Source organism: Cibotium barometz, chromosome 6, assembly GCF_041138505.1.
Source record: "Cibotium barometz isolate CiBa-2024 chromosome 6, ASM4113850v1, whole genome shotgun sequence".
Classification (NCBI taxonomy): domain Eukaryota; kingdom Viridiplantae; phylum Streptophyta; class Polypodiopsida; order Cyatheales; family Cibotiaceae; genus Cibotium; species Cibotium barometz.
This window is the reverse complement of record NC_141051.1, coordinates 61,911,420-61,932,905: the sequence shown is the minus strand read 5'-3', so window position 1 is coordinate 61,932,905 and position 21,486 is coordinate 61,911,420. Positions and strand designations below refer to the sequence as shown.

At 44.6% G+C, this 21,486-nt stretch overlaps 1 protein-coding gene across 1 annotated transcript in view; it reads right to left on the bottom strand.

Annotated features, from left to right (window-relative positions):
- Positions 1–342: 342 nt before the first annotated feature.
- LOC147637948 (receptor homology region, transmembrane domain- and RING domain-containing protein 2-like) overlaps positions 343–21,486 on the bottom strand; it is an 82,762-nt gene continuing 61,618 nt past the window's right edge. Inside the window, exons 2-5 of the mRNA XM_086799791.1 lie at positions 2,963–3,190; positions 1,218–1,613; positions 890–1,114; positions 343–777 (exon numbers count right to left, since the gene is read on the bottom strand). Coding sequence (XP_086655917.1) covers positions 764–777; positions 890–1,114; positions 1,218–1,613; positions 2,963–3,190 — 863 coding nt within the window. The 3' untranslated portion in view covers positions 343–763. The remainder of the gene's footprint in view (positions 778–889; positions 1,115–1,217; positions 1,614–2,962; positions 3,191–21,486) is intronic.

The following is a 21,486-nucleotide window of genomic DNA, read 5'->3' as shown; positions in this document are numbered from 1 at the left end:
AAGGTGAAAATCAATCAATTCACAAGGTTTTTTTTTAGTACGGGTGCTGGTACAGTAACGAGTACGGAATGCAACAATACACTAGAAGATGTGTGTCTGCTGAGCCTAACCAGCACAATAAATGTGGTGGAAGCCCGGCTCCACAACCTTCTGCATGGGTAGTCAAAAAGTGTTTCGCACACTAGATGGATGCCCGTCACACAGCATTAAAAAACCCACAAAAAATTGATGCCCAAGCGCTCTCGACGAGTGTGTAGACCTAGCTGACTTTGCACCATCCTACCTAGTTCATGAAAAAAAGTGCATGCACACACAATGGGCACTGCACGGTGGGCTTCTGCAGAGTCTGTAACCAGCCTAAGGCACTCAAAGATTGTTTTAAAACCTTCCAAACCCAATATCACCCAACCATGGTTGCATTCCTCCAACATGGTGAGGAACAAAGGTTAAAAAACAATCAAAATGTCCAAAACACAACTTAAGGTACTAACCAACCACCTGCATGTCCACACAATTGAAGCAAAACTCTGAAACTATCCAAAGCTTGTGTTTCCCAACCATGACAGGGAGTGAAAAAAATGAATATCAAACAGCTGGAGATCGTTCGAAGACTTGACACAAGAGTGTTTGCTTCCCGGCCTTGAGAGTTACACCACATCATGGTGCTGAGCTTTTTTTTAATATGCATTAGTTGTTAAGTTATCCAATACAAACCTTTAGGCATTTTGTGCTTATGTTCCATTGGCCGAGAGCAGTTATTTGTTCAGCAGATATCACCTACATTAGAATAGATGAACAATATAATGATTTGATCGGTGTCATGAAGCACTGTGAATCAAGCTATAAAAATATGAAGCTGCTACTTATTTGATGTAAACAAACATTTTACCTGAATAACCATCAGTTGATCCTGCCACAGATGTTTCAGATGAGGTTGAAACAGGCGAGACAACAGATGTGACAGTAGATCCCACATATCGGGCGACTGAAGTCAAAAGGGGAGTAGACTCTGAAGGTGTTGATTTAGCACCCTTACTATGAGCATCTCTTTTACATATGGGACAGAAAGGTCTACGAGTTGTCAGCCACTGATCTATACATAGCATGTGGAATTCTGCACAAATTGCGTACCAGTTCAGACATGCCCTCAAAGAAAAAAAGATCCATGACAAACACTAAGAAAACCTCAGCTTGGGTTTGAAGATTTTTCAGCCTACCATGACTGCAAGGCAATATTCGGAGCTTGTCTCCAGTAACATAATCTTCTAGGCAGATGGCACAGGTCTCAGGATTCGCATTGTCCTTTTGATTGAAAACTGAAACCAGAAGAGCTTTAAGCTCGCCTCTAGACAAGCTTGAAGGTTCGTCCGGCAGGAGTTGGGAACCGTTCCATCTAAGGCGCTGCCTTCGAACAAAGAAGAATGTCGAAAGAACAGCCAAAACAGCAAGCAGTGAGATAAAGGAGACAGCCATCACTGACCAAGCAGTGTTCTCAAGAGCAGGAAGCATATATAATCGGGCATTCATATCCCCCACATATTGTAATAGAACGTCGCCAGCCTCCTTGGATATAAATACTGCAGGTATCTCAATGCCAAATCCATCACCAGACACTGAAACCACAGCCCAAAATACATGTCAGAACAAGCCTTCAAAAATTTCTTGAATAAGATCCTACAAAAACTATATTCTGAAAATGCACAGATATCGCATCCCTAGACATATCAGAGTCTTTTGGGTCCTATGAAGTACTGATTTGGAGCCTTATCACCCTTATTTATGATAAAAGAATTTAGAACACGACATAATCACTATCTGTTACTGTTTTCAGAACTGTGCATTTAAGAGGGCAGCACTACATTAAAAGTCGATGCTGTTGAATTTCATGGTGGTGGACCTGGACAGTAGCTGCGGCTATGGAGAGTGAACAACAAATGGTGAAGAAGAGAGGGTTAGAGAGAGAAAAAAGCTCTTAGAGAAGAGAGAGGTATATAACTCAATGATGTGAATATAGATATGTATTTCTTCAATGAAGTAATTCACCTTTATAGGTGATACACGGTTGCCTCAATGACATCACTGCTTATGTCAGTCACACACAAAACTCTAGATATTATTTGACACCCCTCTAAGAGGTGGTTCACACACAAACGCACTACCTCACCCATAAGAGTGGGTTCACATTCCACTGAGGTGATAGCTCAAGTGGTAAAGGTGTTTGCCTAGGACCAAGAGGTCTTGGGTTCAAAACCCTCCTTGGTGCTTTCCTTGGCGGCATCACCTATTGGCAGTGGAAAATCAGTAACCACCGGAGAATCTTGGGCCTAAGGCCAGTCGGGAAAAAAAAAGAGAGTGTTCACACACAGACATACACTTGAACACTATGTTGACCAAGTACACCCAACACTGCTTAGCAGCCATTCACACACACTTAGATCAAGTACACACCGACCATAACAACCCCTTGCTTCCAACAGATGCTTTACCCTCATAACGGGTTTGCAGGTTGAGAGAGAGAGAGAGAGAGAGAGAGAGGAATGAAATGAAATGAAATGTTATATTAACGTCTTCAAAAGGCCAAAGTGACCTATGAGACCAAAGTTACAACCACATGACATCTGATACACTATCTGGAAAAGAAAAGAAAGGATTGAAGGTAAGTATCTAGCCCTACAATACATCAGTAGGGAGCATCCGGAAGCAGCAACTAGGGAGAGTGGGAAGCTAATGCTACTAGTCAAAATGGGATACATGAGTACATGGATACATGAATACATGAATATGAGAGAGAGAGAGAGAGAGAGAGAGAGAGAGAGAGAGGGGGGGGGGGGGGGGGGGCGGGGGGGGGGAGTTAGGGGGGGTTTGGAAAGAGGAGAATATATTATAGACGAACCCACAACAAGAACTCATTGACAATGCAATTGACAGATCAAAAGACAGTTTTGAGCTTCTCACTGCTTACTTTTAACCAGGTCATGACCATCCTCATTGTTATAAACAATCACAGCTGCAAACCCTGCATCTTGGGCAAATTGCACCTTCGTCACAAAATTGCAGTCACCACGCTTGATAAGAAGAAAAGCCGGAAGAACCGCTTGTGTAGCATTATAAGCTTGAAGAGGTACACAGGCGTTGGATGGATTTGCTGGAATCAACCACCCTACGATACCAGCCTCCGGAACTTTGCGTGCTGCCGAGCAACTCAAAGTTAGTTTCCTCATCTCACTGTGACAAAAACATATACGACACTAGAAAAATAAGCAAGTAAAAAAATATTATAAAAAGCCTGCAGAAAACCGATGATCAAAACACTAAATGAAAAAAAGTATGTTGCCCACTCCCTTTAGGCCTCTACATGTTCCAAAAGTCAAATCCATAGATCCTACTAAGCCTGATTGTTATTTTATAGACCAACATTATCAGACTAAAATGAAAGAAAGACAGAAGCAACATTTGACTAGTAAACACTAGCCTCCTGGATCTCCTTTGCAACACCCCTTGCTGTCCCCTTCTCTTTGTCCCCAATTGTACATTATTCGAGACCAAAAACCATGCATCCGTGTTATTTGTAGATCAAATGTGCTGATGTTGTGCTCTTCCATTACCATCTCTATACAGCCTATCAGTCTAGAGTGCAAAAAATAGAGAGCAACGGAATACTTAAAATTCACATGCGCACACAACCTACTCCTTGAACCGTAGAGTATTTCCACATAGATCCAAGTGTGGGATGCACATAACAATAGGGTTGCATATAAAGCAGTTGCTTTTCAATAGACTACAGCACCTAAGGCCGGACACTCAACATTTAGTGAGCCCTTGTCTAGGGATGAGTCGCCAATGTACAGCCAAGGGCGGTGCAAGTCCTGCACAGCAAGTCCAGCAAGGTCCACATGGTAATATTTATTGATGGAAGTCCACGTTCTCTTATAAGTGACCAGGCAAACTTATAAGCTATACACACTGGGCAGGACTATTTTAATAACATGGCAGCCAAAGGACGCGCACTCGACAGTTTATGGGCTGATTTCTTGTAGGCGCCTCCCTCTGAACCTAAAAAGCAGACGCCTCGTATTTTTGGCGGAGCGACTCTATTACTGGGAGAAAGCAAGTCGTGTTTGGGCTGGTCACATGCTCGGCAGGTGGATGGTGAAGCTGAGCAATCTGATTTTGAGCTGATTTTGAGCTGTCTACTGCACGGTCAACAAGATCCATATCTCCCAGAGAGCTAGTCGACTGTTCCAGATGGTGGAAAACTGCTGGCCGACTCATCTTTTAACAGCAGAAGGCTGGTCGACTTGTGGTGGAACCCTCTCTGCTAGCCAGTTGTATTCTGGCATGCAAATCTCTGCTGGACGACTTCTTCTGAGGCACCCTAGGCTGGTCGACTGCTGGTACAGCACCCTGGATGCTGGTCGACAGCAGGTTCAGCCCCCTGGTAGCTGGTCAATTTGCTCTATGGTCTCTGCAGGGTTGGAGACAACTATACAAGGCTGTCCTGGGCTGATGTGGGAATGCTATGGGCTCTCCATGGCTGTCCTACATGTGCTTTAAGCCGGAAAAGCTCTCCAGTTCCGTGGTGGAACACTGAATTTAGCATATGTTTTTTTAGTGGTTTCATCTTGTACTGGAAGAATCAGGTGCTAGCCAATGGAGAATCCCTAGGCACCCGCAAGGTTGTATCTGAAGCAGTCCTTTTTGGTAATCTAACCATAAAGGGGGGGGGGGGGGGGGGGGGGGGGATCAGCCCATCTTTTGGCCCCTAGTGTGGTGCACTGCGCAGAGTTGTCTTCTTCTCTCTCTTCTCTAGCATGTTTCATGTGTTTGATTAGTATTCATGATTGATAAGATTTCTGTGCTACAGTTGCCCTTCCGTTACATTGGTATCAGAGTATGGCTTTCCACAAAGCTTATGCCATACATGATGCTGGATATAGCTGTAAGGAGTCATTATCCGTAAAAGAAGGTTGGGATTCTCCCTCGTCTTACTGTCGCACTTCAAAATAAGTTACCTTTGGTTTAAGCGGCAGTGAGCGTGTGGAATGACTTCGTGGCCCTCATGTCTGTGTAGGGGCACTGGCAATCTAATCAGTATCATTCTTGGAAAGCTGGTAGGGAGCGATTTGGTGCACGGAAATTCATTTTCTATCTGAAGATTCTAGTAAATACATCATGGCCAGCCATTCAAATCAATCTGTGGAGGATTCTATCACTTGTGTTCGCCGCATGCGAGAAGAGTTCGCCGCATGCGAGAAGAGGATAGAGATAGAGACCCAGTTAGGGCTTTAGCAGGTAACGATTCACGGTTACCTACTAGGGCTGAAGATCAACAAGATCTTGATGCTTTGATGAACAAGCTTGAACAGCTCTATGCTTTGCAAAGGGACCCGGATGTACAGAGGGTTATTGAGTCCAAGTCTCAGGTTAAGGCAGATGTGGTCACTATTGGCATATATGCTATGAGTTATGCCACATATGATATAAGTAGTGCCACATGTGAACATGGGCTAAACAAGGGCACTTTTCTCCTTTTCGGTTTTTCCCCTCGGATATTAGGTGTCAAAGAACACATATTTTGTATTTTGATATTCTGGAGTCAACCCTTTTTGCTCCACACATTTGTATCCATCTTCTTTGAGCATCAATCACCATCTCTCTTGAGAGAGCTTGAGAGAGCTTGTTGTGGTGTAATTCTCTGTGTGTGCCTCATTTCTGTGCAACCCTCACCCAACAGTAGTATCAGAGCAAGGGTTGCAACACGCCCCACGAATCTGTTCACGGCATTCCGTCCGACAGTGGCTACCGTCAATGTCCGTTCCATCCAGCAACTTTGCGTTTCCGTCTCTCTGAAGCTCCACCCGCCTGCCCTCATTCCAGCCGCTGGCTACCCGTTTGCCGCCCATTTCTGCCACCGTTTCGGACGGCACTAGTGGGGAGGGCTCCACCACCGCCCCGCCCATGAGCTCAGCTCGCACCACAGTGGGTGGCGTTTGGCTAAGCTTACGTGGCACAAGCCACTTTTGGGCAAAAACTTGGCCCTTTTTTCCATCGCCCTGACAGAAGCCGACACCCAGACGTCTTCGTGCACGCACGCTCCGACACCATCACCCATTCGGGTATTGGTCTTCCATCTGCGAGCTACAAGTAAGTGAATTCAGATTTAAGTAAAGAACTTTGTTGTAAATCTGATAAAGGATTCTCTCTACGACTAACACCCGTTCAGTGCCGGGTAGTCCAAGCTTTGGAGAACCACGGTCCAAAGGTGCCGAGATCGGGAGAGCCGGGCGTTAGTACAGGAGCGCCTGTTTGTGCGTGGTCCTAGAACACCAGTGGGGCGCTCTCCGCGGAGTCCAGTGAAGGCGCAGGACTGTAGAGACTGGACCACTCCAGTGGTCGCTCTCCTTCAAACATCTACTTTCAGCCTATTGTTTGGTACTATATTCATTTGTACATGGACATCATCTGGTTCATTGAACCCATGGAGCATTGTATTTGTTAAATACTCCCAATAATATATCATATATTGAGGGGGGGTCGGCCCGTTCCGGCCCAGTGCTGGTGTCCATCTATTTCATTTCATTTCATTTCAAATTTCAGTAGTTATTAAGTTGTCTATTTCAAATTGTGATATTAAGTTGTGCTATTACGCGTGTGGGTGTCCAACAGAGTCTATTCCCACTTGACGGGATTGGTTTCATAGTTACTCCTCAAGAAATCATAGATGTCAGGGATATGACATTTATCCCACACGAACGAAAAAAGATTCTTGGATTTCGTGAAGGCGATTGTGGAATACACTACTCACAGAATACAAGATCAAGTGGAAGGATCGTGACACTACATGGGAGACATTGACTACCCTTCAGGGAGACTACCCTGGGTTTTTACTGAGCTCAAGAGTGAGCTCTTAGAGGAAGGGGAGTATGTCATGTGCACAGAGTGTATCTACCGTGTGCGACATGCACACAAGACTAGTTTCGAGGCTTGGGAAAGCTTAGAGCTAGGCAGGCTGATTCACGAGCTGGGCTAGGGATAGACTGACGGACGGGCACCCAAGTATGGATGGGCGGACGCCCAAGTGTTAACGCCGAGTGATCGGCCAAGAGCCTATAAAAGGGTGGCCAAGGTTAGTCAGTTGGCCATAGAGTCCCATGAGTCTTTGTGAGAGCTCTATGGTCAGGAGCCTGGATCTAGTGCAGACGTGCACCTGCTTCATGCAGTAGAGGCCGACAGAAGTCTCAAGGCCCACGAGGGCAGCTCCGTACGGTATGGGACGTCACAGGGTAGAGACTGGTCAGTACGTCTTGCTAGTTAGCTCAGCTTGTGGCTCAGTGAAGACAGCCAAGACTTGTGGGTTTTGCCCACGGCTATCATGGTTGGGTGGTGAGTCAGGCCTGCACCCCCTACATGTTGTTTGGCTTTGTTTTGCAAGTTTTGAGTCATGTTTCAGGAACGTTCTACGAGGAGATTCGTGGGGACTTGACAAATGGGCATGCGTCTGAACAGATGTTATGAGAGGGCATGCAGCTCGAGGGAAAATTCGAATCAAGGCTGAAACAAATCATCCAGAAGAGCCTGGTAGTTTATCCTCACAGGACTTTACAGGAGCTGATATATTCAGCCACTATTTCCGAGGAGCTGCATGGCAAGGGAGTATCAAAAATGTTGGTGGAAACATGGATCCTCCCACTTCCCGGGAGGTCACCCATCCCAGTTGTGTTCCTGCGCAATCGCGCTTAACTGAGGTGTTCCACAAATTGGTCTAGCCATCCAGACCAAACCTTAAGGTGTTAGGTGACCTCCGGTGTTCTCTCTAGAAGTGTGGATTGCATCTCCAACACCCCCCCCTCAAGCCACACTTTGGTTGAGGTCTTAGCTTCCAACATCACAACCTGGGCTTTGATACCATGTTGGAAACATGGATCCTCCCACTTCCCAGGAGGTCACCCATCCCAGTTATGTTCCTGCGCAAGCGCGCTTAACTGAGGTGTTCCACAAATTGGTCTAGCCATCCAGATCCTAAAACCTTAAGATGTTAGGTGATTGTATGAACCTCAACTTGCCAAGATTCAAACCCAGTCTCACCACGTGAGCTGGTTCTCTCTAGAAGTGTGGATTGCATTTCCAACACCCCCCCCTCAAGCCACACTTTGGTTGAGGTCTTAGCTTCCAACATCACAACCTGGGCTCTGATACCATGTCGGAAACATGGATCCTCCCACTCCCCGGGAGGTCACCCATCCCAATTGTGTTCCTGTTCCACAAATTGGTCTAGCCATGTAGACCCTAAAACCTTAAGGTGTTAGGTGATTTTTAAGGTAGATTTTAGGATTACTAGAGGATGGCAAAAGAGTTCAGATAGGCATGTCATGTCATGTCAGGGCAAATGCCCTGATCTGAAGATTGCAAACTTGAAGGAGGTGGAGTAGGAAAAGGGGATACCATCAAATAGGCATGTCATGTTGGAGATGCAACCCACACTTCTAGAGAGAACCGGCTCACGTGCTGAGACTGGGTTTGAATCTTGGCAAGTTGAGGTTTCTACAAATTGGATTACCGGAGATCACCTAACACCTTAAGGTTTTAGGGTCTGGATGGCTAGACCAATTTGTGGAACACCTCAGTTAAGCGCGCTTGCGCACGAACACAACTAGGATGGGTGACCTCCCGAGAAGTGGGAGGATCCATGTTTCCAGCAAAAAAGGCATGAATTCAGCTCATACAAAGGAAAATTCAGAGCTGGAAATGAGCAGAAAAAGGGTGGACAGCCACCTAAATTTATTCCTAATGAGTCCAAGGATGCAAAAGGAGGCTTTGAAAAGAAGCTGGGGGTAACAAGGATGATCCCAAGCTATCCAAACAGAATATTTTTGAATGCACAAAAGAGGGAAAATGTTTCTTATGTGGCAGTAAGGATCACCTCAAATCTCAATGCCCTCAGAATGTCAAAAAGACTAATGTGCAAGATGCAAAACCAAGCATGAATGTCATACCCGATGTACAGCAGCGTAATACTGCATATGAACCTAAGAGTTGAATTTTATGTAAGACTTGGGGCAAGTTGAAGGATCAAACAGCCTTATTCCCTTTTGATAATGCCTCTATAGACAACTTCATATCTATTCAGATGGCTATTGCTGTTGGGTTAAAGCCCAAGAAGTTAGACATGGATTTTCATGCAGATGCCGTCTTTGAGGACAAAGAAGTTAATGTCACTCCCATCATAAGAGAAGCTTCGTATACAGATTCAAGGTTATTTGAATCATGAAGACTCCTCGTCACACCGCTTATGGGATGTGATGTGATACTTCGGATGCCTTGGCATTACCGTTTGGATCCCAAGATTTTGCTTAAGGAGAAAAGTAAATTTTACTCATAGGGGTAGGAAAATTTATATAGATACGGGTACCATTGGGAGTACCATGCCAGTTGTAAGCCATATTTCTATTTCCAAGGCAGTTAAAAAATCAGCTTGTTCTTACTCGGTCTTTATATATGATAATGTTGAACATGATTCTGTGACTCCCATAGATCAAGAGAAGATTAATTTCTTAAGTGATTATGCTCACACCCTACCTAGACAGTTACCTCCAGAGAGACCAGAGGATCATTGTATTGACATAATCCCTGGTAGCTCCTCTCCTAACCGACCTCCTTTCAAGGTAAGTGCTGCCCAACAGGAGGAAATTATGGCTCAAGTGAATGACCTTGAGAAAGGATCAATTCGACCAAGCTCTTCGCCTTAATGTTCTCCAGTATTACTTGTTCATAAAAAGGATGGCTGCATGTTTGAGTTGCATTGACCTTAAGAGTGGCTACCATTAGATTAGAGTGGTACCTCAAGATGTACATAAAACTTCTTTCAAGACATCATTTGTACTCTATGAACAAATGGTAGTACCATTTGGTCTTACAAATGCACCCGCAACTTTCAACAGGATGATGGATAGAATTTGTACACCGCACCGCAAGTTCACAAGAACTTTCTTTGATGATATTATTATATTTTCAAAGAGTGAGACTGAGCATAAGGAACACCTCGCCATTGTGTTTGAAGAGCTTAGGAAACACAAGCTTTTCATCAATGGAAAGATGAATGAATTTTTCTTATCAAAGATCCATAATTTTTATTTCGAAAGAGAGTGTACGCATGGATCCTGCAAAGATTCAAGCTATTAAGGATTGGCCAGAACTTCAAAATGTTTATCAAGTCAAGAGTTCCGCTGGCCTATGTTCTTACTATCGTCGATTTATTCGACACTTTGCTTTCTTGGCTTCTCCGTTGTATGATTTAACGAAGAAGAAAGCTGTATGCCATTGATCTGATTCAAAAAGAGAAGCTTTCCAAAAGTTGAAGGATGCCATTATCTCAGGCCCCATTCTTATTATTCCAGATTTGCATAGACCCTAGGTGGTCGAGTGTGATACATGTGGAGATTATTTGGGAGCTGTTTTAAATCAAGAGGGGCATGTAGTGGCTTTTGAAAGCCATCGTCTACAACATGCAAAATTGTATTTGCAGGTTAACGAGAAAGAGTTATTAACCGTTATTCATGCCCTACAAACATGGAAACATTACTTTTTGGAGGTTGAATTTATGGTTAAAGCATATCATCACAGTTTACGACACTTTCTCACTCAACCTAAGCTTTCACAAAAAAATTTAAGGTGGACGAATTTCTTGTGCATGTTTCATTTTCAGATTTTGCATACTCCAGGCAAGAAGAATTTGGTAGCGGATGCTTTGTCACGCAGGCCTCAAGTGCATGCAGTGACTACCGCCTACCATCAGGACTTGTCACAGCTACGAGATGAAGGCAAAAGGGGTGTTATGGTTAGGGTTTGGAGATGCTGCAAACAGGCGTGGAGAGCAACAGAGAGAGAACACGACTTTTGTGTATTCAGCTTGATAAAAAGTGAAGTACAATAGCCACATAATAGTGACCTAAAGAGATGTGTTCACATGTTCGGCCATAAAATGTGCCGGGTGGACCAAAACACCTATAAACTGAATATAAGTGAAACTAAGCTAAACTGGGAGAAAAAACCTCCACTAACTGAAGTAAAAAGTGCCCCAGTAATCTACTGATGATCACTAGCACTCCTCTAGGTGCATACACAGCATAAAACCCAACAAACCCCCCTGGAGTGATATGTGATCACTGTACATCATCCACCAAAAGGAAACAAATTCAAAGCACTGCGGAATGCTTCGAATTTCGGACGTGGTAATGCCTTGGTGAAGATGTCTGCCACATTCGGATCTGTAGGACAGTAGATCAGACTGATATCTCCTGCCTGGAGTCTCTCCCGAACAAAATGATAGTGAATCTCAATGTGTTTCGTGCGAGCATGAAACACAGGATTCCTGGCCACAGCAATGGCACTCTGACTATCAGTATAGATAGGTGTAGGCTCCTCCACTGAAATATCCATATCAGTCATGAGACGACGCAGCCAAACACACTCAACAGTAGTAGTGTAGGCTGCTCTGTACTCTGCCTCACAAGACGAAGTGGCCACTGTGGTCTGTTTCTTGCTTAGCCAAGAAATGCATGAAGAACCAAGAAAGAAACAATTTCCACTAGTGGAATGTCTGGTATCAAAATCACCAGCCCAATCTGAATCACTGTAAGCGTATAATTGCATGTCACCCCCCTCAGGATAAAGCAATCCAAGAGACAAGGTACCCTGCAAATAACGGAATACACGCTTCACAGCTTGCCAATGTGACAACCGCGGGCTGTGCATGAATCTGCTCAACTGAGAGACTGCATACTGAATATCTGGCCTTGTATTACACAAGTAAATAAGGTACCCAACAGCCTGAGCATATGTAGTGGCATCAAAGGAAATATTGTCATCTTGTAGTGACAGTTTCATCCCAGGCTCCATAGGGGTACTAATAGGCTTGCAATCCTGAAATTTAAACTTCTCCAGAAGTTTAGCAACATACCGTGATTGCAACAACCCAATGCCTCTGTTATCCTGCACAAACTGTATGCCCAAATAGTAATGTACAAGCCCCAAGTCAGACATGTCAAATATCTGTTGCAGTATCTCTTTAAAAGCTGCAATTTTGTCATCATTTGATCCCATGAGCAAGAGATCATCCACATAAAGACTGATGACCAGCAGATCTGTCTCTTCTTTCTTTACATACAGAGTGGCTTCTGATGGACTGTTCACAAATCCCTGAGTGAGTAGGAAAGCATCTATTTTTGCATACCAAGCTCGTGGAGCTTGTTTCAAACCATACAAGGCCTTTTTCAGCCTGCATACTTTCCCCTCATGACCATGTTCTGCAAAACCCATGGGCTGAAATACATAAACTTCCTCCTCGAGGTCCCCATGTAGGAATGCAGTCTTTATGTCCAACTGATGAACAACCCAACCACGGTGTGCAGCCAATGCAATGACACACCTAAGTGTCGACATACGGGATGTAGGAGCAAGTGTCTCCTCATAATCAATGCCCCTCTTCTGTGCATAGCTCTTTGCAACTAGACGGGCTTTGTACCTGTCAATGGATCCATCTGCATGTCTTTTCAACTTATAGACCCATTTAGTACCAATTGCTTTCTTGCCTTTGGGCAGATCAACCAAATCCCATGTTTGATTCCTTTTAATAGAATCAAGCTCATCCTGCATGGCTTTGTTCCAATGCACATTATCTCGTGCATCCACAAATGAATCAGGCTCATCATCATCCTGTAAACTGGCTGCCATAACCAGATTCAAATCCATGATGTGTGCATGCTCATTGGTCCTTGTCTCCCTACGAGTATGACCAGCAAGAGAACGCTCTAAATGGCTGTCCTGTAATGTCCTCAAATACCATCTAGGTATGTGTCTGACCTGTGGTGCCTGCTGCCCCATATTTGGTTCAGCTTCTGGCTCATTTTGCTGCTGAATTTCTGCACCACCTACATCATTTGCTGGCTGTCTTGTCCCCTCATGAGTTGGATCACCAACTATGGAATGAAACTCCATAGGTAGTAGACCTTCAAACACATCATTTTCAGCCTGATTTGCCTCATAACCAGCCATGGATATTTCTGATTTTTCATCAAAAATCACATCCCAACTAGTGAATATCTTCCTGGATAGTGGGTCATATAACCGGTAGCCCTTGCTCTCACGGCTATACCCAACAAAAATGCATTTTGTGGCTTTATTATCCAGCTTCCTCCTCAACTCTTTGGGTATGTGTGCATATGCAAGACACCCAAAGATACGAAAATGTGATACAGAAGGCTTGCGGCCATGCCAAGCCTCAAAAGGAGTAATGGAAACCAATGCCTTTGTGGGATATCGATACAAAATATGACAAGCACACATAACAGCTTCCACCCAGAAGATATGTGGTAGCCTCTTTGCCTTTAGCATACATCTGGCCATCTCCATGAGTGACCGATTCTTCCTTTCTGCAACCCCATTCTGCTGTGGAGTGTAAGGAGTAGTATACTGATGTTTTATACCTCTACTCCCAAGAAAGGAATTCAGCATGTGTGACATATATTTCCCCCCTCGGTCAGAACGGAGAGTCTTGACCTTGCATCCTGACTCTGTCTCAGCAAGGGCTACAAAGGCCAAAAATGCATCATATACCTGTCATTTCTGTGTCAAAGGATAGACCCAGCATATACGAGAGAAGTCATCAATAAATGTTGCAAAATAGAAGCAACCACCTAATGACTTCGTCTGCATGGGACCACATAGATCACTGTGTATAAGCTGCAACTTTGCAGTTGCTCTTAGAGCCTGATCACGTGGGAAGGAAAACCTATGCATTTTTCCCAAAATACATCCTTCACAAATGTGATCTGGAGGCTTCTCCATGAGAGGTAGATCTGTAAACATGTTATGTCGCTGCATAAGCATAAGACTACCAAAATTTACATGCCCCATGCGAGCATGCCATAACTCCGCATCAACCATAGCTCAAGTAAGAGTGAATGCATTATAAGCAGACTGATCCACTGGCTGAAATGCATCCAATTGATAAAGTCCATGACATAATGTACCAGTAAGCATCAAGGTCAAGGCATTAGCTTTTGTTGGGGTAAAGGCATAATGCCCACCCTTATAGTGTGTACAAGCCCATAAGTTATAGTACATAGTACACTTAGTACTTTTAATGTACTAAGTGCACTATGTGTACTAGTGCAATATACATGTGTGATAGGGGAGTCACACTCTCATATCATTATGAGTTGACTTATCCCCACAACTCTCTCTCTCTCTCTCTTGTTCTTCTCTGTGTATGTCTCCCACGCATGAATTACTCTAACCCTAATTCTCCCACACAACTGGTATCAGAGCAGGCTGTGTTTAGGGTTTCAAGATTGCTCTAATTTGAGAGTGCATTCCCATGTTGCTCTGCTTGTTTCATTCGGAGCCTGTAGGTGTTGAGAAGGGCGCCCTTGAAGCTTTGTGAAGGGCGTTGGTTGCTCAGCGATGGCATGGAGCACTTGGACGTGGTGAGGCGTGCAAAAACGCTGGCCACCTAGGCGAGTGGTGCTAGGCGAAGCCGTAAGGGAAGCAGCGCACGGCATAGTAGAAGCGATGACCACAGCCGAATAGTAGGCGAAGGCGAAGAAGCGTGAGCGAAGGCGGGCGTTGAATCATTAGCGAAGAGGCGACGTCAATAAAAACATACTTGTCGCGTGTAGCGCCAGCTAGGCGGAGACAACGAAGGCAAACTCGACACGGCGAGTGGCGCTCAACAGCGAGTGAACCAGGCGAAGCAGGTCTCTCCGACTTGCCGCCCCCTCTCTGCCGCCTTCCTTCTCCCATTCCCAGCAGCCACGCTGGTCTTCTGTCGTTGTGCGCGCTGCCTCCGACAAGCCTGTGAAAGCCGACAGGCAGCTATGGTTTGCTTCCAAGCAGAGTCTAGCCTACTTGGATGGCAGTTTGCCAGGTGATTATGGGTTTGATCCACTGAGCTGATGGATCCAGAAGGGTCAGGGAGCTTCATAGCAGCCAGCCATCTGAGCATCACCAACAGCTTGTGTCTCCATCAAATCTGCAGCAAGAAGTGCCTCCCCCCCCCCCCCCCCACCCCCCACCTGCACAGAACAGCAGCAGCATCATCACCTCTTTTCCTGCAACAACAAAACCCGCCTGCAAATCAGAGAAAATCAAAAAATTACAAGGTATTTTCCTCAAAATTTTTTTTGGGATTTGCAATTGAGCAAGTACAATCATCAATTGAGCAGGTACAGGTGCCCAATTGCTCAATTTTTGAGCAAAATTGGCAAAATTGGGTGACATTGGTCACAATCAGGATCAATTTGCAGGAAATTGGATGTCAAAATTTGGGGCTTTTGATGTAATTGTGCAATTAAGCACTCATACATGCTGTATGATGTGAAAAATCGCACATTTGGGCAAAATTGCAGCAAATTGCAGTGCAAATCAAGGGGCTTTTGTGCCGATTTGGTTGATTTGCATGCAGGCACTCGCAGTTGATGCTGTGGATAATGTGTTGATGCCTTACAAGCACTCAATGTGCCTGTAAATCAAGGGGCTTTCATGTATTTGATGTATATGTGGCCAGGGGGAAGCATCATGAACACTCTGGATGCCTTCATGTGCGTCAATGTACCATGTATGATCAGAAATTGATCTTAAATCAAGGGGCTTTTCAAGTTCGTATGCTTGTTGAGCTTGGCAAAGCAGCAGGCAAGACATTTATGCCTTGAATCCTCAAAAATCAGCTTGCAATCAAGGGGCTTTTGCCCAATTTCTGTTCGGGACTGTTGTATGCAGTGTACAGGACTGTAAAAGTCTGATTTTCACTCATTTGGACAGCCAGGAGAGCATTTATTGCTATTGTACCTGCTGGTACAGATTTGGCACAGCTTTGTGCATGTTTTGGCATGGCTGTACATTGTTTTGAGTGACCAAAAGGTTCAATTTCAGCTGCTGTACTTGCCGGTACAGGTTTGGTACATCATTGGTGAGCACTTGGTACTGCTGTACAGTACTTTGGAAGGGCAAAAGAGCACATTTAAGGTGCTGTCCAAAATCTGCAGCAACCAGATTGTGGTGATTTCATCACATAAAGTGGGAGAAAAGTTGCATTCTTGCTTCCGCAGTGGGAGATAAAGCTTGGGAGAACAACTGTGAGCACTTTGTGTGCTTTTGGTGCAGTGTTTGCACATTTTGCAGGGAGTCAGACATTGACAGGTTGCATTTTGCTATGGCAACCACAGGTGAGAGCTCTTCATTGCTTCACATCAAGAAGCTTGAAGGCTCGCATAATTATGATATTTGGCAAACCCAGTGCTACAATGTGTTGCTCCAGAAAAAGCAACACAAGCCTATCAAAGAAAGGGGTGTAATGCCCGCTTCTCTTACTGCTGAAGAGTGGGAAGATATGGATGAGCTGGCAAGATCTACTATCATGTTGTCTGTGTCAGACTCATTACTTTTCAGCATTCGTGAAGAGAAGACAGCTTGGGGAATGTGGCAGAGATTGCAGGACTTGTATGCCCAACAAAGTGCCTCAAGCAAAGTGTATTGGTTGAAGAAACTCATAGGTCTTCAGATGAAGGAAGGGGCGTCTATGACAGCCCATCTAAATGAGTTTAATGGTATTGTCAGCCAGGTCATTAATCAAAAGTTGGCAATGGACGATGAGTTCAAAGCCACTTTTCTGTTATGCACTTTGCCAGAGAGTTGGGACACATTCAGGACCGCCACTAGCAATTCGCATGCTATGCTGTCATATGCAGATGTTGAGGGTGCTCTTCTTCAAGAAGAGATGAACAGGAAAAACAACTCTGTTGGAAAGTCCAATGCAATGAATGCACGTGGGAGATCCCAGCAAAGGGGAAAAAGCCAAGAACGGGGAAGGAGCAAGTCTCGCTCCAAAAAGGATTTGGAATGCCATTATTGTGGCAAGAAGGGACACATTAAAAAGCAATGCTACAAATGGAAAAATGATCAAAAAGAAAAGGGAAAAGGCAAAGACAAAGAGAAAGATGAAGCCAAAGATGTAAAGCCAAAGGGCAAAAGTGGAGTCAAGATTGAAGAAATCAATGTGTCACATGCAGGTGGTAGTGAGGATGAGGTCCTATTTACGTCTTCACTTGATGCCCATTCACTTCTTACAGGTGGTCATGGTATGCACTCATGGATCATTGATTCAGGTGCCTCCTTTCATGTCACAGGTTGCAGAGACTTGTTTGTCAGGTATACTGCTGGCAATGAAGGAGTGGTTTATTTGGGTGATAACCATGCATGCAAGATTCTTGGCAGAGGTGATGTGAGGCTTGTATTTTCAGATGGCTCACAGCTTATGCTCCATGATGTCAGGCATGTGCCTGAGATCAAGAAGAACCTGCTTTCTATTGGACAGCTTGATGATGCTGATTATGTTACCACATTTGGTAGTGGAAAGTGGAAAATTAGTAAGGGCTCACTGGTTGTTGCCAGAGGCTCTAAGGTGGACACTCTTTACTTATGCATGCAGGTGTTTGTCACCATGCTAATGTAAATGCAACCGAGCTGCCGGAAATCTCTATGTGGCATAGCCGGTTGGGACACATGAGTGTCAAAGGAATGGAGCAATTGTCTCGTTTGAGTTACTTGCCTTCTCTAAAGTTTTCAAGTTTTCAATTTTGTGAGCATTGTATATATGGTAGGCAACTACAGTGCCCCCACAAGAAAGCTCTTGGACAGAAAGATGCTCAGTTAGAGCTTGTGCATACAGATGTATGTGAGATGTCTCAGCTTTCTTTGGGAGGGGCAAAATACTTTGTGTCTTTTATAGATGATGCCACACGCAAGGTGTGGGTTTATCCTCTTCGTTTGAAGAGTGATACATTCTCAGTGTTTGAGAAGTTTGCTGCTCTTGTTGAGAATCAAACTGGCAAAACACTGAAAGCTTTGCGTTCCGACAATGGTGGAGAGTATATGTCCAAACAGTTTCAGGACTTTTGTGATGCTAAAGGCATCAAGAGGGAGCTCTCTACTCCTTATGATCCTCCACAAAACGGGACAACAGAGAGGATGAACAGGACCATACAGGAGAAGGTCCGTTCTATGTTGTCACATGCTGCGTTACCTCATGGTTTTTGGGCTGAAGCTGTTATGACAGCCGTTCACCTTATAAACAGGTCACCTAACACGAGGCTTGGTGGGAAAGTGCCAGAAGAAGTATGGACAGGGAAGCCTCCGTCATACAAGCACTTGAGAGTGTTTGGTTGCGTTGCGTACATGCACATACGCAGGGAAATGCGCACCAAACTTGATCCTAAGTCTCACAAATGCATATTCCTAGGATATGGTGACAGAGGTGAAATGGGGTATAGACTTTGGGATCCCGTGAATAGAAAGATTATACGCAGCAATGATGTCATTTTTGATGAAACATGCATGTATAAGGAGCCTGCAAGGCAACAGGAGCCTGGCAGAGTCATCTTTGATGATGATGGACATCATGGACAACAACAAAGGGCTGTAAATCAGCCATTACAGCAGGAAAACCAGCCCTTAAATGGTGCTGAAAATGGTCCAAATGGACAGCCAGAGATGGCAGAAGATATCCCTATGGATATACCACAGTTAGAGGAGATACCGGGCATGATATTTCAGCCTTATGGCATGGAACAGGAGCCACCAATGGGTGATATGCAGGCTGGACAGCAACCTGCAAATGATGGTCATTGGGTACGGAGGTCCACAAGACCCTCCAGAGCCCCTGACAGGTTTGTTCCAGGGGTTGACTACTTGATGCTTACTGACTGTGGGGAGCCCTCATGTTATAAAGAGGCTTTACAGAGGGCAGACAAGGCTCTTTGGGAGCGTGCCATGAAGTCAGAGATGGATTCTCTGCACAAAAATGGGACATGGAAGTTGGTGCATTTACCTGCAGGCAAGAAGGTTTTGCCATGCAAGTGGGTATACAGGCTCAAAGTTGCACAAGATGCTAAGCCAAGATACAAAGCCAAGTTAGTGGCTAAGGGCTTCAAGCAGGAATATGGTGTGGACTTTGATGAGATCTTCTCTCCAGTGGTCAAAATGACCACACTTAGAGCTGTGTTAGCTTTGGTTGCACATGATGATCTGGATTTGATTCAGATGGATGTGAAGACTGCTTTTCTTCACGGTGATCTCCATGAGGAGATATATATGCAGCAGCCAGAGGGTTATGCAGTGAGTGGAAAGGAGAAGCTTGTATGCAAGCTGAAAAAGAGTCTTTATGGGCTCAAACAGGCACCAAGAGAATGGTATCATAAATTTGATACATTCATGAAATCCCAGAAATTCAGGAGAAGTGACATAGATCACTGCTTGTACACCAAGAAAGCTTTGGATGGCAGTCTATTGATCCTCATCTTGTATGTTGATGATATGTTGATTGCCGGGAAATCTCGTAAAGAGATGGATGCCTTGAAGCAGAGGCTGCATCAAACTTTTGATATGAAGGATTTGGGTGATGCAAATCACATCTTGGGTATGCGGATACTTCGGGACAGAAATCAGCATGTGTTGTATTTGTCTCAGAAGGAATACATTGGCAAAGTCTTGCAGAGGTTCAATATGGACGGGGGGAAGAAGACTAGTACTCCTTTGCCTCCATATGTGAAACTCAGTGCTATGGACAGCCCACAGTCAGATAGAGACAGGGCTGATATGGCCAAGATTCCGTATGCTTCAGCTTGTGGCAATCTCATGTATGCCATGGTTGCTACTAGGCCGGACATTGCATTTGCAGTGGGAGTGGTTTCTAGATACATGGCCAACCCTGGCAAGAAGCATTGGGAAGCAGTGAAAGGTGTCATGAGATACCTGAAGGGCACACAGGATATGTGCATTTGCTTTGGCAAACAGGATGCATTAGTGCATGGTTACACGGATTCGGATTATGCCGGTCATCCAGATAACCGGAAGTCCACTACCGGTTATGTGTTTACATTCACATGAGGTGCTGTGTCATGGATATCCAGGATGCAGAAGTGCACAGCCTTATCTACTACAGAGGCCGAGTATATTGCAGCCACAGAGGCTTGCAAGGAGGCATTATGGCTATCTCGGTTAGTGGTTGATTTGGGTTATACAGGGGATATTCCATTGTTGCATTGTGACAGTCAGAGTGCCATCCAGTTGGCAAAGAACCCTACCTTTCATGCAAAGACGAAGCATGTGGATGTGAAGTATCACTTCATCAGAGAGGTGATAGAGAACAAGCAAATTCAGCTTGTTAAGATTCACACGGATGACAACCCGGCTGATCTGTTGACAAAGAGTTTGCCTCCGGAGCGATTTGCTCATTGCAGACACTTGATGGGCATTGGATGAGGCCAGTTTCAACCTTGATATGGCCTTGTATATTATCATGTACACGCTGATTTTTTCTTTTCCTTCATTTAAGGGCACTTTGCCTTTAAGTGGGAGGTTGTTGGGGTAAAGGCATAATGCCCACCCTTATAGTGTGTACAAGCCCATAAGTTATAGTACATAGTACACTTAGTACTTTTAATGTACTAAGTGCACTATGTGTACTAGTGCAATATACATGTGTGATAGGGGAGTCACACTCTCATATCATTATGAGTTGACTTATCCCCACAACTCTCTCTCTCTCTCTTGTTCTTCTCTGTGTATGTCTCCCACACATGAATTACTCTAACCCTAATTCTCCCACACAGCTTTGTCTCTGACCATGCATTTATCATCATCAAAGGTGACTTGCATACCACAATGTGCCAAAGAAGAAATGGACAACAAATTCTTCTTTATCCCTGGTACATATAAGGCATCTGTAAGGCGGAGAATGGAGCCATCAATGGCTGTGAGCTGAATCTCCCCAATGCCACGAACTGGATATGAAGCATTGTTGGCACACTGAACAGTTTTGCCAACAGGGGCAGGGCCAACATGACTAAACAAATCCCTGCGAGATGTGATATGCTTTGAGGCACCACTATCAAAATACCAAGTACATGCATGCTTTGTCATACTAAGTGCCTGTGAAGACCAAGAGGCATCATAGCTGCATGTATAAAAACAGTAATCCCTGTCCTCAACAAAAGAAGCAGTCTCTGGAGGAGCTTTAGAAGCATCATTAACAGTCATCCCAGCTTCCTTTGCCTTCTCTTTGGCAATCCTCTTTCTACATTCAGTGATGTAGTGACCTGGCTTCTTACAGTAATGACATTTGCCCTTCTTCTTGGGCTGTCCATCACCTTTCTTGGTATCCTGTGAAGAACCACCATCACCTAAATTCTGATTTGAACTCTTTGGCTGAGTTTTTCCTTTCCCCTTTTGACCTGTAGTAAATGCTTGTTCAGCATTTGTGTTCATATTCATATTCTTCCTCATTTGCTCTTCTTGTAGCAAGAGAGCAACAAGTTCCTGATACTTGAGGGGTTCAACAGCATTCCTCATGCTAAGGTTCAAAGAGGTATGAAAAGCCAAGTAAGATCTTGGCAAAGAGTGCAAGATGGTGGACACAAGCCTTGTCTCAGGAAT